This window comes from Mya arenaria, chromosome 12 (assembly GCF_026914265.1).
Source record: "Mya arenaria isolate MELC-2E11 chromosome 12, ASM2691426v1".
NCBI lineage: Eukaryota > Metazoa > Mollusca > Bivalvia > Myida > Myidae > Mya > Mya arenaria.
In genome coordinates this window covers 46,529,214-46,544,328 of record NC_069133.1, presented here as the reverse complement: position 1 = coordinate 46,544,328, position 15,115 = coordinate 46,529,214, and the positions used below count along the sequence as shown (strand labels likewise).

The window sequence follows — 15,115 nt, the reverse complement described above, 5'->3', positions numbered from 1 at the left end:
AACAGCTTTTAAAAGGTAGTAAAATGCAATAGGAAGTCCCTGCATGTGCATGTAGTAGTCTTTATATTTTATCTTAAAGCCTATCCAAACTTTTGAGACTTTTCAGTTTTATTAAGTGTTCATATTTGATAATAATATAATATTGGTTTCAGGGATGAAGACTTAACTTAAAAAGCAGACCATGTCTGAAAAAGGTTCAAGAACTGGGACCCCAAAGGGTTCCTTGAAAGGTTCAAAGGCAGGTACGCCTAGAAGCTCAAAAGCTAACACTCCCAAGGGGTCCAAGAGTAACACTCCCTTGCCAGACCAGCCAGCCGATCCTGCAGCCGGGGCTTCAAATGGGACAGCTGACCCAGAACAAGGTATACTATGTGTACTTGTCATTCATTAAAGAAACTGAGGAAGTTAATTGCTAAACTTATTTATTTTCAACCTAATCCAACAATATTTGAAAAAGTGAACATTTTTATAGTGCCAGCAAGAGACAAACATAATAACATAGCGAATGAATAGGAAACTCTTATGAGTAACAAATAAGCTCTAAAACACACTACATGTACATTTACTTAATTTTCAAAAAAATAATTTTACGTAATTATCTGGCCTTGTTTGTTTCTGTTTTCTAAGTTGGATTCAGCTAATATTAATCTGAAAACTTCAATGCTACAATGAATAATCTTATATGACAACTACATATTTCTGTATTATTTTCCCCAGTGAATGGGACAGCCGGTGAAGTAGAGCCTCCACTTGTAACTGAGAATGGAGGAGCAGCAGAAGATACAGCTCCTCAGCAGGAAGCTGAGGAAAATCAGGAGCCGGAGGAGTTCAAACCTAGGGTGGTATGTAGCGTTACTACACTAGATGTTTAACAGTGTTATATTCCCCTAAACCTATAGATGCATTCACTTTAAAACTCTGCTTAAACTTTTCTTGGCATAAATTATGGACAAATGTGACAGTCTAGGGTTAATTTCTATTCATTCAGTGAGACAGAATGACTAAAAAACAATATCTGCGAGCACTATCTCAGTCATCAAAATAAGGATTTTTTATAAACAAATAAAAATTCTTGAAGTAGTGATTTGTATCATTATGTTAACAAGCCCTGCTATATAAAATTCAGAATTTGGTCTAGCCTGAAAGAATTTTACCAGTACAGGGCTAGGGGCTTTGAAGATTTTGACGGCTGCTACTTTATTCTGTTCAATCATATGTGTCTGTTTAGAAATTATTGTAGATTTTTTTTTTGAAGTCATAACACTGTAAACTATATTTCTCTATTGCAGTCTGATATGATCAAATCAAGGGCAGCAGTAGCTAATGCAAATGAGGAAAGTGACATTTGGACAGAAGCACACAATGAAATCATCCAGAAGTTCATTGACGACCCTGCGTTCAAGCTAATCATCGCTTTCCAAGATCCACGCCTGGGATTTGTTGTGGATCAGATAGTCCCGCCACACCCGCCAGAGCAGATGGTGTACTTCATCAAGGCTGACAATGTCAAAGATGGAGTGACCTTTGAGAATTTCTTCAAGGTTGTGCAATATGGGTCGGTGAAGAGCATGCATATCGAGAGTTTGTTGAGGGTGATGATGGGCATCTATGCTCCAATTTTCTTTGAAAACACTTCATGGCCAGACAGTATCCTTTTAATTTTAATTGCGTTCATGCCTATGAAAAATTTCACTCATGTCCCATCTTGGCTATTAAACACTTGCATTGTTGGTACTTGCTAAAAAAGAATTTAACTTTAAGATGAAATTTTCATTAATGGAACTTTGTTTTTCCTTCATATACAGTTGTGACTTTATTAGCTTGAGGGTGCAAAAGTAAGAATTCTCACTGTTCTATACTTTTTCCCCTTTTCCCTTCTTCTCTTTTAAAGAATGGTAAAAATACGTTAAAAAGAGTTTAGGCAAGAAAATAGACACCAATATTTCTTTTTTAGGGAGAATCTGTTGTGTTTATAACAACAAATAACAACAGTTTTACGGTTTATTACTAGAACTTGAGAACAGTCCTTGAGAACTAAACTACTGTGATAGCATGCAGCATGTAGTAATACATAGGCGTCGCTTATCAGCAAGAGGTGTCGTTATTGGCTGAAGTTCAATACACAACAGAAACCATGTTTTCATTTTTGAGAACAAACCTGATCATAGCCTTTTACTGTCTCTATCTTGTTTAGCTCTGCAATATGAAATGAAGATAAATCTCAAAAGTGTCCAAACCAAAACTTAACTGATGTTAACATTGTTCAAAACTCCATTCTTTAGTTTCCTTAACCATGTACCAGGCATAAAGAATGATTTCTCAGCCCAGCTTCACAGGTTTCTGGCCACGTTGACTGACACAAGATGGAAGATGGAGGGCAAGACGGTGCTCTATATTCCCACGGAGGGGACCAAGATTCCGGCAGAGGAGGCTGCAAAGAACAAGGACTTAGTGCAGAGACTGGAGAGTAAGTTGTACACTAATTTGTTCATGTTTTAAGACCAAATTTATACTGTTTTATTAGAAAATGAAGTAATGTATGATGCTAAAAAAGGTAAAATGAAAAGCTTTTGTAATATTGTTCATTTTATCTATACATGTCACCATAGCTTAACTATTTCAAAGTGACATAAATATTTTAATTAAATTGATATATCTGTCTTTTATAAATTTACACCTCAAATTATGATGGCCATTATCTCTTTGATGACAATCACAGTTTATTTTTTATGTCATGAATTTAACTGAGTCATACCTAGGGTATTTTTTAAACCATTGACAAATGGTTTATCAGTTTCATTCATGCACTTATGATTAAGGTATTTAAGATATTGATTTTCTTCTGCACCAGCATTGGAATTATATCAACATTGATTATTTATTGTTTGGCAATTGGCCAGCAGCAATTCTCTCTATGCAATATGAAAACAATAATGTCAGATTGACACATTTGACTAGACTGAAATTTAACATTAGTTTAATCAGATAAAGTATGTTTTGCTAAGACAAAAAACTGTGAGTAAAATAACAAAACTGAAAATGACGATGTTTTGAATCCTTTACACAGCTTTCTAAAACACACCATACACATTGACATGCTCCTGATTCAAAATACTCTCTATAAAGTGTCTAGAGGCCAATATTTATGCATGACAAATTAAAGAGGTTCTGAGATTACACAACATGTCTTTCAAATGACCTCGGTATGAGATTGAGTTTTTTAAAGAACCACTCTATTGTAAACTACATTGAAATACTCCTACTCAATAAATATTTAAAAAAAAAATCAGATGCAATGATTCACTTGGTACAAAATGTTAGATGGCCAAGATCTCAGGGCTCTCTTGAGAAGGTTTTTTGTAAGTACTGCTCCATTGTATACAGTATCAACAATTTCTTAACAAATTTCAGCTGCCATGATTCACTGGGCAAGACAGATCAAAGAGGTTCTCAACACACAAGATGCCTTTGAGATGGCCGAGACCTCAGGCCCTCTTGATGAGATTGAGTTCTGGAAGAACCGGTGCCAGGATCTGTCTGGAATCAGCTCCCAGCTGGACAAACCTGGTGTGAAGAAGATTGAACTGGTCCTGGAGACTGCCAAGTCCTCCTATGTTGCTCCCTTCAGGAAGCTGGCTAGCCAGATCAAGGTTTGAATATTGGCATTTGTGTATTTAAAGTGTTACACTTTGTCTTACAAAATCTAGAATTTAAATTATTTTCAACATAATTGTTGTTTTATAAAAGCACATGTATGGTTATCTTGCAAAAATTATCATGTGATAAAAACACTGAAATTATCATTTTTATTGACAGCTTTTAAGTGTATAAAAAGGGATCAAAAACAAGTTTAACAAAGATTTGATTTTTATTTACATTTTCCAATAACAGAATTATATACCCGATAAATTATAATTTTATCACAAAAACATTTGCATTGTGCGATTTTAAGTTTTTAATATTGAGATTTTTCAATTACAGGAAGGATCACGTCAAGCAGAGAGTAACCTCAAGTTCCTGCTGGTCCTGAAAGACCCATGCTATGAGTTGGCTGACGCCAAACCGTCCCAGATTCCCGCCATGATCCCCAAAATTCTCAACCTCATCCGTATGATCTGGGTGAACTCAGAGTTCTATAAGACCAGGGAGAGGCTGACAGGGATTCTGAAAAAGGTAAATAAAGGATTTATCTCATTTGGATGTGAGATCTGGGGACTGTTTTATCATGAATCCTTGGAGAAATTTCACATTAAAGAGACGTTTTAACAGCAGGATTGCACTGTAGATTATCTTCTAGCTATCTAATTAGTCCTAGGATTATTGATGAAATGGCCCCCTTATCATTGGATGAATCTTACACAGCAATCTAATAAAGAATAGAATCTATTAGCAGCTATCAAAAATTAAGGCGCTGCTTTACACTTACAGTGCCTAGAAAAAAACACTTATTACTTACTTTACTTAAAGGTAGATTGAACTCTCATTCTCAGCCTTCCGTGTACAGATTATGATAAAGGTACATTGTAATTGATAAGGCCTGAACAAAAATGACCTGTGTTAAGGGCAGCCCAACCCTACCTTGCAAAACCCGTCGATCCGAGAAGTTTTCTCGACCCAAGACAAAAACATATCTGAATTTTTAATTCTGAGTTGTGTTGACCATTTATGTTTTAAAAACAAAGTACTGATTATTTAATACACAATATATCAAAATTTCATTGTTAAGCACTTGCTACTTGCTTTGCTGTTTTGGCTGGTCTCAAACAAAGAGACTTTGTCTAATCCTACCCATTATTTTTGAGACCTTTTAAGGCCTAAATAAATAGGATATAAAGTTATATAAAATTTTGGAAAAAAAACGGCTTTTAGTTGTTACAATGTATAACCATTGAAATGGTGTAAAACATTTTGGAACGATTTTGATATATCAAGAGAATATGCATTTATTATCAGCTTGTATTTGATATGTTCATTACAAAATGTTTATTTGTCATTTTCAATTCCCAGCTGAGTAATGAGATTATCCGACGTTGCTGTAGGGAAATCAACTTGGAGAAGATATTTGACGGCTATGTTCAGAGCGGTATGAAGTCCCTTAATGAATGTATTGAGTGCTGTGAATCCTGGAAGGAGATATATAACAAGGTAAATAAAAATCATCAGCAATTCAAAATTATTGGTTTATTTCATTTACAATGGATCTGTTGCTATTCTCTGAATAGTTGTAAGAATTTCAACTGTTTATTTGAGTTACTGATGGGAGCTTTTTTGTAATGGTAAGGCTGATAAAGTATTAATGTCAATGAAAAGCACTTAGGAAGATTATATTGAAAGCTTGTTTTGAGCGATTGCTGTTTTACCTGTATTTCGAAAGTCAGTTTTATCTTTAGTAGTTTGGAACAAATAATTTTATTCCTTTTATGTCATCAACTTATAAAATAGTTCTCAAAGATATTAGCTGCTCTTTTAATGAGGGAATATTTATATTTTCAAGTCTAAACTGTGGAAATGAAAGTATACTATACCGGTATGTTGACTGTTAGTGAACCCATGGCGTAAGTTTATCATGTAACATATGTTTTTCTTTTCAGACTGCCAAGCTACACCACAAGTTCTCCCAGATGGGCTGGGTTCTGGACAAGAGCAGCATATTTGCCCAGGTGGACGCCTTTGTGCAGAGATGCAAGGACCTACTTGAGGTACATTTATTAAAACACATTTGATTGGTTTATAGTAAATATTGGATAAATATTGGCCAATCAATAAGCATTTGGCTAACTTTGACAAATTCAATAATTAACAAGTGTTATAAAATTGGCTTCAAATGGTTAGGTCTTATCATGCTCTAATGTATCAGTTATAAAATATAGATGATGTTAAGAAGTTCTGTTCCTCAGTCAATAGTTTTAGGTATTTTCAAAAGTCAGTATTACGCGTGTAGGCAGTATACAGTAATGAAGTAGAAATCTGAATCCTTTCCCAAACTGTCATTTACTGTTGCATTCACTGTTCAGATTTGAGTGACCATTAACATCACAAATTCTGAAATATTTTCTTGCTTCCTTGAGCTTAGAAGCCTTTTCTCAAAAGTTATGTTTTTAATATGTCAAGACTATCTGCTTTAACAAAACTCAACTTTATTGTCTATTTCTACAGGTGTGCCAAGCCCAGATCCACTTTGCAAGGCGTGAGGAAGGCGAAAAGACTGATATGCCACACTTTGCGGGTCAGAAGGGCCCAGAGATAATGAGGGGTCTCTTGGAGATTGAAACGACTTTCGAGAAAAATCTCGCTAATCTTCGACATGTGAAGAAAACTATCCTTGATGTGAAAGCTACGTCATGGCATGATGACTATAATAGGTAACCAGCAGCCAATTGTATAAAACCGGCTAAGTTTTTGGAATGGTCAAAGTTATCCAAAATGTTTACTAATAATAATAACTACTTGCCAATCAAATCGTTTTGATGAGTCAGCTAGCCACAAGATAACCTGTTGACATTTTAATAAAGATTTATACAACTGGTTGCAGCTGACAAGTGTACCTTAAGCACAAGCACTAAATACCAACTCAAGTAAAATGGTACAGAATCTGTTCAAAAGTAAGTTTTTATATAACTGCCTGTGTTACAATTTTGAAGTTGAAAAAATATATGATGATTTTGTTTTTTGGTGCAGAATCTAATTTGAATGATTTGTTTATGATTCAAATATGGGTTTCAATATCTTCAGATATTCACTAATTTCAAGATGATAATTTGATTTAGAACAAGTTAAAAAGCAGGACGTAGCATCACAATTTATTTCATACCCCAGTATATACTTTCCTGTTTGTCTCATTATAAATAGCCAAACAACAGACATCTCTTCTCACTTTCAAAATGGGGTAGTTCTTAGCAAATTGGCTTATTTGTGAACTTGTTCTTATGCAATAACCCATACCATCAGGTTCCGTGCGGGCGTCAAGGACCTAGAGGTGATGATGCAGAATGTGATCTCGTCAGCGTTTGAGACAATCACGACTGTGGAGGCCGGAGTGGAGCTGCTTGATATCTTCATGCACCTGTCAGGCAGAGAGGTAGGACTTTTTTGTTTTAGGTACTGTTGGACACATATCAATTACATTGTCTGGCAACATTGTTGTAGTTTGCAATGTTCGTCTTAATTATTGTTGTCACCAACATGTATGACATTCTTTATACAGTCATTACTTGATTATAAGTTGTGAGAAATCTGTGAGCAGACCGGACATTTATTACCTTCATGGTTTTTAAATGACTTTCAGTAGAAATTATGGCACTTCAAGTTCTACAATTATTTAAAAATAATTACAGCAAAGAAAATATCTTTGGTGCTTTAAGACATAACCCCTTTGGTATATTATACATTATTTGGTATTTAAAAGCTGTTTGATGCAAGGTTGTGCTTTTTTTTTTTTTCAAAGATCGTTGTTTATTACTTTTACCAAAAATCATTATATTCCATTCCAGGCAATCAAGCGTACCATAGACAAGAAGACAGTGGATGTGTACGCCATGTTTAATGAGGAGTTGAACGCAGTGAAGAAGGAACTAACACAGAAGAGTATCCCACAGTCCCCCTCACACCCACGGTTTGCTGGTCAGGCACTCTGGGCTCGGCAGCTTAAGAGACGCATTGAACGTAGCATGGGGGTATGGCTTTATTAAAATTCTGATAAGTTTGTGTAGTTTTTTAAATTTTGTGACAAAACGTCCACACCTTTAGCAACAAATTTCAATTTCACACATTTGAGTGAGTTGTTTGGCTTGCACTTACACTTAAATGTTTTCAAAAATTTGTATCACCATGGAAATTTATATTTCTGATCTCTGGGACCGATACTAAACATATTGGATGTAATTTTAAAGTAAAAAGGTTGAGGTATTGTCATAGCCTTGTTGTTGTTGGCAAGAGTGTTGTTAGCAGTGGTATTGTCATTCAAAGGCTTAAACCTTAGCTATAACTTGATTTTTTTTCAAGATATTCAAATAAAATTGGTACGCCTGATGCCATAAACAATATGTACAGGTTTTGAAAATGGAATGATTGTTGAGTTATTTCGCTTGTTTGACTGAAAAAACAACAACAAAAAACAGATGGCTTTTGATGTTCTTGTTGGTAAGTTTTCTTTATAGATTTGCGTGTGTTTGTTTGTAAGGGTAAGGGGTTGAAAAATGCCAAAAGGAACATTTCTTTGCACATGTAAGACTTAAAATAACAAGTCTAATGTAAACTTTGATCAAATAATTATATTTGATATTGAAAACTTTTTTTTTCAGTCGCTAGACAGAGCTTTCTTCCTGCCCATCATAGGTTCTGGCAAGGAAGTTATGACCCAGTATCAGCAATTATGTATGGCCCTCGATGAATACATTAGGAAGACCTTCCATGAATGGACTCTTACCATTGAAAAGGTTTGTGTTCCTTATATACTTAGATATCACAGTGGAATGGCTTTCCCAAGGCTGTTATAGCGCCATAAGTAAGTCACCTGTGACCTTTAAACTTCAAAGATCATCTAAAATGTTGTCCCAAAGGGCTTGTACATGAATAATAGTAAAAATACCTATGATCTTCTCTGGAAACTATATCTGCCATAAGTGCCAAATATTATGTAATTATTGATTTTCAGTAAGTAATGAATTCAGATAATATCAGAACACTCCAATTAACAGTTTTAGTGGGGTTTTTTCACATTGCGCATGAAGTGGGTAGCGCCATCCCCTACCCACCGGACATCGTTTTTTTAGGGGGTGGAGGGGAGGTTCTGTATAAGTATAATTCATTAAAACTGTTTGTTTTACATAAGGAAAAAAAGATGACATCCAGGCATGTCTATGCTTTGGAAAGGATATTTTACTTCATATTTACCAATGCTATATATTTTTGACTTTTTTTTTTTAAATTTCATATTTTTTGAGTTGAAAGACTGTTTTTAGATGCTGAGTAAATATTACTTTTACATATTAATATGCTTAATTGATGTTTGTCTGTTATGGTGTTAACATAGTCAGCCACCCTGGTACTTCATTATGATTACACTACATTAGAACCGTGGAAATTTGACAAACAAAATTCGTATTCATGAATGTTAATAAGATTGGGGAGAAGACCGAAGAAATAGGATTTCAATATTTAATATTCTTCAACTTAGAAGATTAACAATAATGTTCTAAAGGATTTTGTAATAGAAAATAACTCACAACAAGTGGCTAAGATTCCACAGAGGTCCCATTTTGAACCATTTAAACTGAATCATTTATTACTTATGGCTATGTGATTTTCCTAGCGAAATGTTCCACGATACTGAATGGAGCAGAATGTAATAGGGTACCAGGAATATGTGACAATGGGCATATTAAAGTAGTGCTTTATAGCTTTTTTGTGTTAACTTTTGAAAGTGTATAATTATGCATGCTTCTTGTTACTGAGTTTTTAAGTGTACATTTACAGAAGTATAAAACCAGTATGTCAACCATGGTCAGTTTGGAGGATGCGCAGCCGAGAAGTGTAAATAGCTGAACAGTGTGCATTATGGATGTTTTATTTGTGAAAGAACCCTTATGTAGTAGCGTAATATCATGTTACATTTGTATAGATATCGGGGTTTATCCTATCACAGTTTATCCAATCACATGTTGCAGCAAGTCACTAGAGCTGTAGCGTAGCATGAAAACAACAAAAACTTGACTAAAAAACAAACAGAATTCAAATAAATGCAAGTTCAAAGTGAGAATTATTTTCTTCACAGAGCTGTTAACAAACGCTATTTTTTTGTTTTGTTTTTATTTACTGAAGTTTGTGCATAGAAATGTTTTATTTTTATTTTCTTATCTGTTTAGCGATCCCCAAGCTTTGTTCCCCAATAATGTTCTCCGTCTTTGTAGTATCAGCTGTGTTTGTAGTATATGAGACATTGTTTGTAGTACCAAGAATATGATACACTGTAGTTAATGAAACATTGTAGCAAAGTTCAATTTTGATAACCACTTTAATACGATACGGAATTATAGTAATAACCATATCTTATATATCATATATTGTTTTAAAAATTATGGCCCTGCTTGATTATATTTTGCAGCTTCATGCATTTATATTATCCATCTATGTGAAAAAATGTTAATACACATTTCAGAATTTATAAATTTTACAAGCATATAGTTTGTACCAGGAATTAGGTAGCCGCTATTCAATTTCGTTCCTTTCATCTGTTGATCTTAGCCGCTTGTCCCAAGCACAGGCTAGTGCTGTTGAGATAAACACAGCACATAGTTTGTACCAGGAATTAGGTAGCCACTGTTTATTTTTATTCCTTCCATCTGTTGATTTAGCCCCTTGTCCCAAGCACAGGCTAGTGCTAGTTTATATTTTTACAAGCACATAGTTTTACCAGGAATTAGGTAGCCACTATTCAATTTTGTTCCTTTGATCTGTTGATCTTAGCCCCTTGTCCCAAGCACAGGCTAGTGCTAGTTAATATTTTTACAAGCACATAGTTTGTACCAGAATTAGGTAGCCACTATTCAATTTTGTTCTTTTGATCTGTTGATCTTAGCCCCTTGTCCAAGCACAGGCTAGTGCTAGTTGAGAGTTAACAAGTACATAGTTTGTACCAGGAAAAAGTAGCCACTGTTTAATTTTATTCCTTCCATATGTTGATTTAAGCCCCTTGTCCCAAGCACAGGCTAGTGCTAGTTGAGATAAAGACAAGCACATAGTTTGTACCAGGAATTAGGTAAGCCACTGTTTATTTTATTCCTTCATCTGTTGATTTAAGCCCCTTGTCCCAGCACAGGCTAGTGCTAGTTGAGATAAACCAAGGACATATTTTGTACCAGGATTAGGTAGCCACTGTTTATTTTTTCCTTCCATCTGTTGATTTAAGCCCCTTGTCCCAAGCACAGGCTAGTGCTAATTTATATTTTACAACACATAGTTTTGTACCAGGAATTAGGTAGCCGCTATTCAATTTCGTTCCTTTCATCTGTTGATCTTAGCCCCTTGTCCCAAGCACAGGCTAGTGCTAGTTGAGATAAACACAACACATAGTTTGTACCAGGAATTAGGTAGCCACTGTTTATTTTTATTCCTTCCATCTGTTGATTTTAGCCCCTTGTCCAAGCACAGGCTAGTGCTAGTTTATATTTTTACAATCACATAGTTTGTACCAGGAATTAGGTAGCCACTATTCAATTTTGTTCCTTTGATCTGTTGATCTTAGCCCCTTGTCCCAAGCACAGGCTAGTGCTAGTTAATATTTTTGCAAGCACATAGTTTGTACCAGGAATTAGGTAGCCACTATTCAATTTGTTCCTTTGATCTGTTGATCTTAGCCCCTTGTCCCAAGCACAGGCTAGTGCTAGTTGAGAGTTAAACAAGTACATAGTTTGTACCAGGAAAAAGGTAGCCACTGTTTAATTTTATTCCTTCCATATGTTGATTTAAGCCCCTTGTCCCAAGCACAGGCTAGTGCTAGTTGAGATAAAGACAAGCACATAGTTTGTACCAGGAATTAGGTAGCCACTGTTTAGTTTTATTCCTTCCATCTGTTGATTTTAGCCCCTTGTCCCAAGCACAGGCTAGTGCTAGTTGAGATAAACACAAGGACATATTTTGTACCAGGAATTAGGTAGCCACTGTTTATTTTTATTCCTTCCATCTGTTGATTTAAGCCCCTTGTCCCAAGCACAGGCTAGTGCTAATTTATAATTTTACAAGCACATAGTTTGTACCAGGAATTAGGTAGCCGCTATTCAATTTCGTTCCTTTCATCTGTTGATCTTAGCCCCTTGTCCCAAGCACAGGCTAGTGCTAGTTGAGATAAACACAAGCACATAGTTTGTACCAGGAATTAGGTAGCCACTGTTTATTTTTATTCCTTCCATCTGTTGATTTTAGCCCCTTGTCCCAAGCACAGGCTAGTGCTAGTTTATATTTTTACAAGCACATAGTTTGTACCAGGAATTAGGTAGCCACTATTCAATTTTGTTCCTTTGATCTGTTGATTTTAGCCCCTTGTCCCAAGCACAGGCTAGTGCTAGTTGAGAGTTAAACAAGCACATAGTTTGTACCAGGAAAAAGGTAGCCACTGTTTAATTTTATTCCTTCCATATGTTGATTTAAGCCCCTTGTCCCAAGCACAGGCTAGTGCTAGTTGAGATAAAGACAAGCACATAGTTTGTACCAGGAATTAGGTAGCCACTTTTCATTCGTTGCATTTTTAGCTTTAAGCCCCTAACTTTATATTGTAAACAAATTCTTATGGTCTTTGCCATATGAAATATAAAGATTGAATATTCTGACAATATATTTCTGATTGAAATTTGTATTATATTATTTAAAATAGCAAATGATCAGTTTATTATGCACATCTAAATTGCTGATTTTAACTCTTTATGTTTATTAGATTAACAAAGATATTATCAAAAATCTCTTTAATGAGTGTTATTAGTTTTAAAACTTTAGTTCACTTTTCTAATAATTTAATGTATTTAGATGTTTGATTAAGAAGTTTGATTTAATGATTTGATATAATGAGGGTCATTTTATATGCTGGAAATTAATCTGACATACTAATTAGTTACAAGTGGCAAATGAATCACCCCAAGCCCAAGCTTTCAATGTCCATGGTCCCAAGCCTTGATTGGGTTCACAGTTGGTAAGCCTGCATCAAGTATTCTTTGATGGCTTAGACTTTAATTACTCTTTTTTGATGGTGTGAATTGGGTTTTGATTGACATATGTTCACATAAGTTTGTGTATCTTTATTATATCTTTGTGATTATATTCATTGGTTTAAAAAATACATTAAAATATACATTTTAAAAATGTTTTAATTGTTATTGTAATGATGAATATTTTAAATCTGAAAATTTATTGTCAGAAAATTTGAATCATTATCACTTTGTTTGGCATTGTTTGTTGCCCCTTTTACTAAGCACAGGCTAGTGCCAGTGCATTCTTCATTTGTACAAGCCATCTCCAGTCTTTTTCCTTGCATCTGATGATTGTAGTCCCTTAATCCAAAGAACAGGCTAGTGCTTAAGGATGAATAAACAGGAATTAAGAAGCTACTATTCAATTGTATTCCTTCCATCTGTTGTTTGCAGCCCCTTGTCCCGAGCACAGGCTAGTGCTAGTTTATAATTTTACAAGCACATAGTTTGTACCAGGAATTAGGTAGCCACTATTCAATTTTGTTCCTTTGATCTGTTGATTTTAGCCCCTTGTCCCAAGCACAGGCTAGTGCTAGTTGAGAGTTAAACAAGCACATAGTTTGTACCAGGAATTAGGTAGCCACTATTCAATTTTGTTCCTTTGATCTGTTGATCTTAGCCCCTTGTCCCAAGCACAGGCTAGTGCTAGTTGAGAGTTAAACAAGCACATAGTTTGTACCAGGAAAAAGTTAGCCACTGTTTAATTTTATTCCTTCCATATGTTGATTTAAGCCCCTTGTCCCAAGCACAGGCTAGTGCTAGTTGAGATAAAGACAAGCACATAGTTTGTACCAGGAATTAGGTAGCCACTGTTTAGTTTTATTCCTTCCATCTGTTGATTTAAGCCCCTTGTCCCAAGCACAGGCTAGTGCTAGTTGAGATAAACACAAGCACATATTTTGTACCAGGAATTAGGTAGCCACTGTTTATTTTTATTCCTTCCATCTGTTGATTTAAGCCCCTTGTCCCAAGCACAGGCTAGTGCTAATTTATAATTTTACAAGCACATAGTTTGTACCAGGAATTAGGTAGCCGCTATTCAATTTCGTTCCTTTCATCTGTTGATCTTAGCCCCTTGTCCCAAGCACAGGCTAGTGCTAGTTGAGATAAACACAAGCACATAGTTTGTACCAGGAATTAGGTAGCCACTGTTTATTTTTATTCCTTCCATCTGTTGATTTTAGCCCCTTGTCCCAAGCACAGGCTAGTGCTAGTTTATTTTTTTACAAGCACATAGTTTGTACCAGGAATTAGGTAGCCACTATTCAATTTTGTTCCTTTGATCTGTTGATTTTAGCCCCTTGTCCCAAGCACAGGCTAGTGCTAGTTGAGAGTTAAACAAGCACATAGTTTGTACCAGGAATTAGGTAGCCACTATTCAATTTTGTTCCTTTGATCTGTTGATCTTAGCCCCTTGTCCCAAGCACAGGCTAGTGCTAGTTGAGAGTTAAACAAGCACATAGTTTGTACCAGGAAAAAGTTAGCCACTGTTTAATTTTATTCCTTCCATATGTTGATTTAAGCCCCTTGTCCCAAGCACAGGCTAGTGCTAGTTGAGATAAAGACAAGCACATAGTTTGTACCAGGAATTAGGTAGCCACTGTTTAGTTTTATTCCTTCCATCTGTTGATTTAAGCCCCTTGTCCCAAGCACAGGCTAGTGCTAATTTATAATTTTACAAGCACATAGTTTGTACCAGGAATTAGGTAGCCACTATTCAATTTCGTTCCTTTCATTTGTTGATCTTAGCCCCTTGTCCCAAGCACAGGCTAGTGCTAGTTGAGATAAACACAAGCACATAGTTTGTACCAGGAATTAGGTAGCCACTGTTTATTTTTATTCCTTCCATCTGTTGATTTTAGCCCCTTGTCCCAAGCACAGGCTAGTGCTAGTTGATATTTTTACAAGCACATAGTTTGTACCAGGAATTAGGTAGCCACTATTCAATTTTGTTCCTTTGATCTGTTGATCTTAGCCCCTTGTCCCAAGCACAGGCTAGTGCTAGTTGAGAGTTAAACAAGCACATAGTTTGTACCAGGAATTAGGTAGCCACTGTTTATTTTTATTCCTTCCATATGTTGATTTAAGCCCCTTGTCCCAAGCACAGGCTAGTGCTAGTTGAGATAAAGACAAGCACATAGTTTGTACCAGGAATTAGGTAGCCACTTTTCATTCGTTGCATTTTTAGCTTTAAGCCCCTAACTTTATATTGTAAACAAATTCTTATGGTCTTTGCCATATGAAATATAAAGATTGAATATTCTGAAAATATATTTCTGATTGAAATTTGTATTATATTATTTAAAATAGCAAATGATCAGTTTATTATGCACATCTAAATTGCTGATTTTAACTCTTTATGTTTATTAGATTAACAA

General features: G+C 35.4%; 1 protein-coding gene across 1 annotated transcript in view; it reads left to right on the top strand.

Annotated features, from left to right (window-relative positions):
- Nucleotides 1-15,115, top strand: part of LOC128210739 (dynein axonemal heavy chain 2-like) — a 108,442-nt gene that overhangs the window by 942 nt on the left and 92,385 nt on the right. The window contains exons 2-13 of the mRNA XM_052915091.1: nt 153-362; nt 718-842; nt 1,290-1,647; nt 2,303-2,467; nt 3,412-3,650; nt 3,982-4,173; nt 5,008-5,145; nt 5,592-5,699; nt 6,157-6,362; nt 6,949-7,078; nt 7,491-7,673; nt 8,301-8,435. Of these exons, the coding sequence (XP_052771051.1) occupies nt 182-362; nt 718-842; nt 1,290-1,647; nt 2,303-2,467; nt 3,412-3,650; nt 3,982-4,173; nt 5,008-5,145; nt 5,592-5,699; nt 6,157-6,362; nt 6,949-7,078; nt 7,491-7,673; nt 8,301-8,435 (2,160 nt within the window). The 5' untranslated portion in view covers nt 153-181. The remainder of the gene's footprint in view (nt 1-152; nt 363-717; nt 843-1,289; nt 1,648-2,302; nt 2,468-3,411; nt 3,651-3,981; nt 4,174-5,007; nt 5,146-5,591; nt 5,700-6,156; nt 6,363-6,948; nt 7,079-7,490; nt 7,674-8,300; nt 8,436-15,115) is intronic.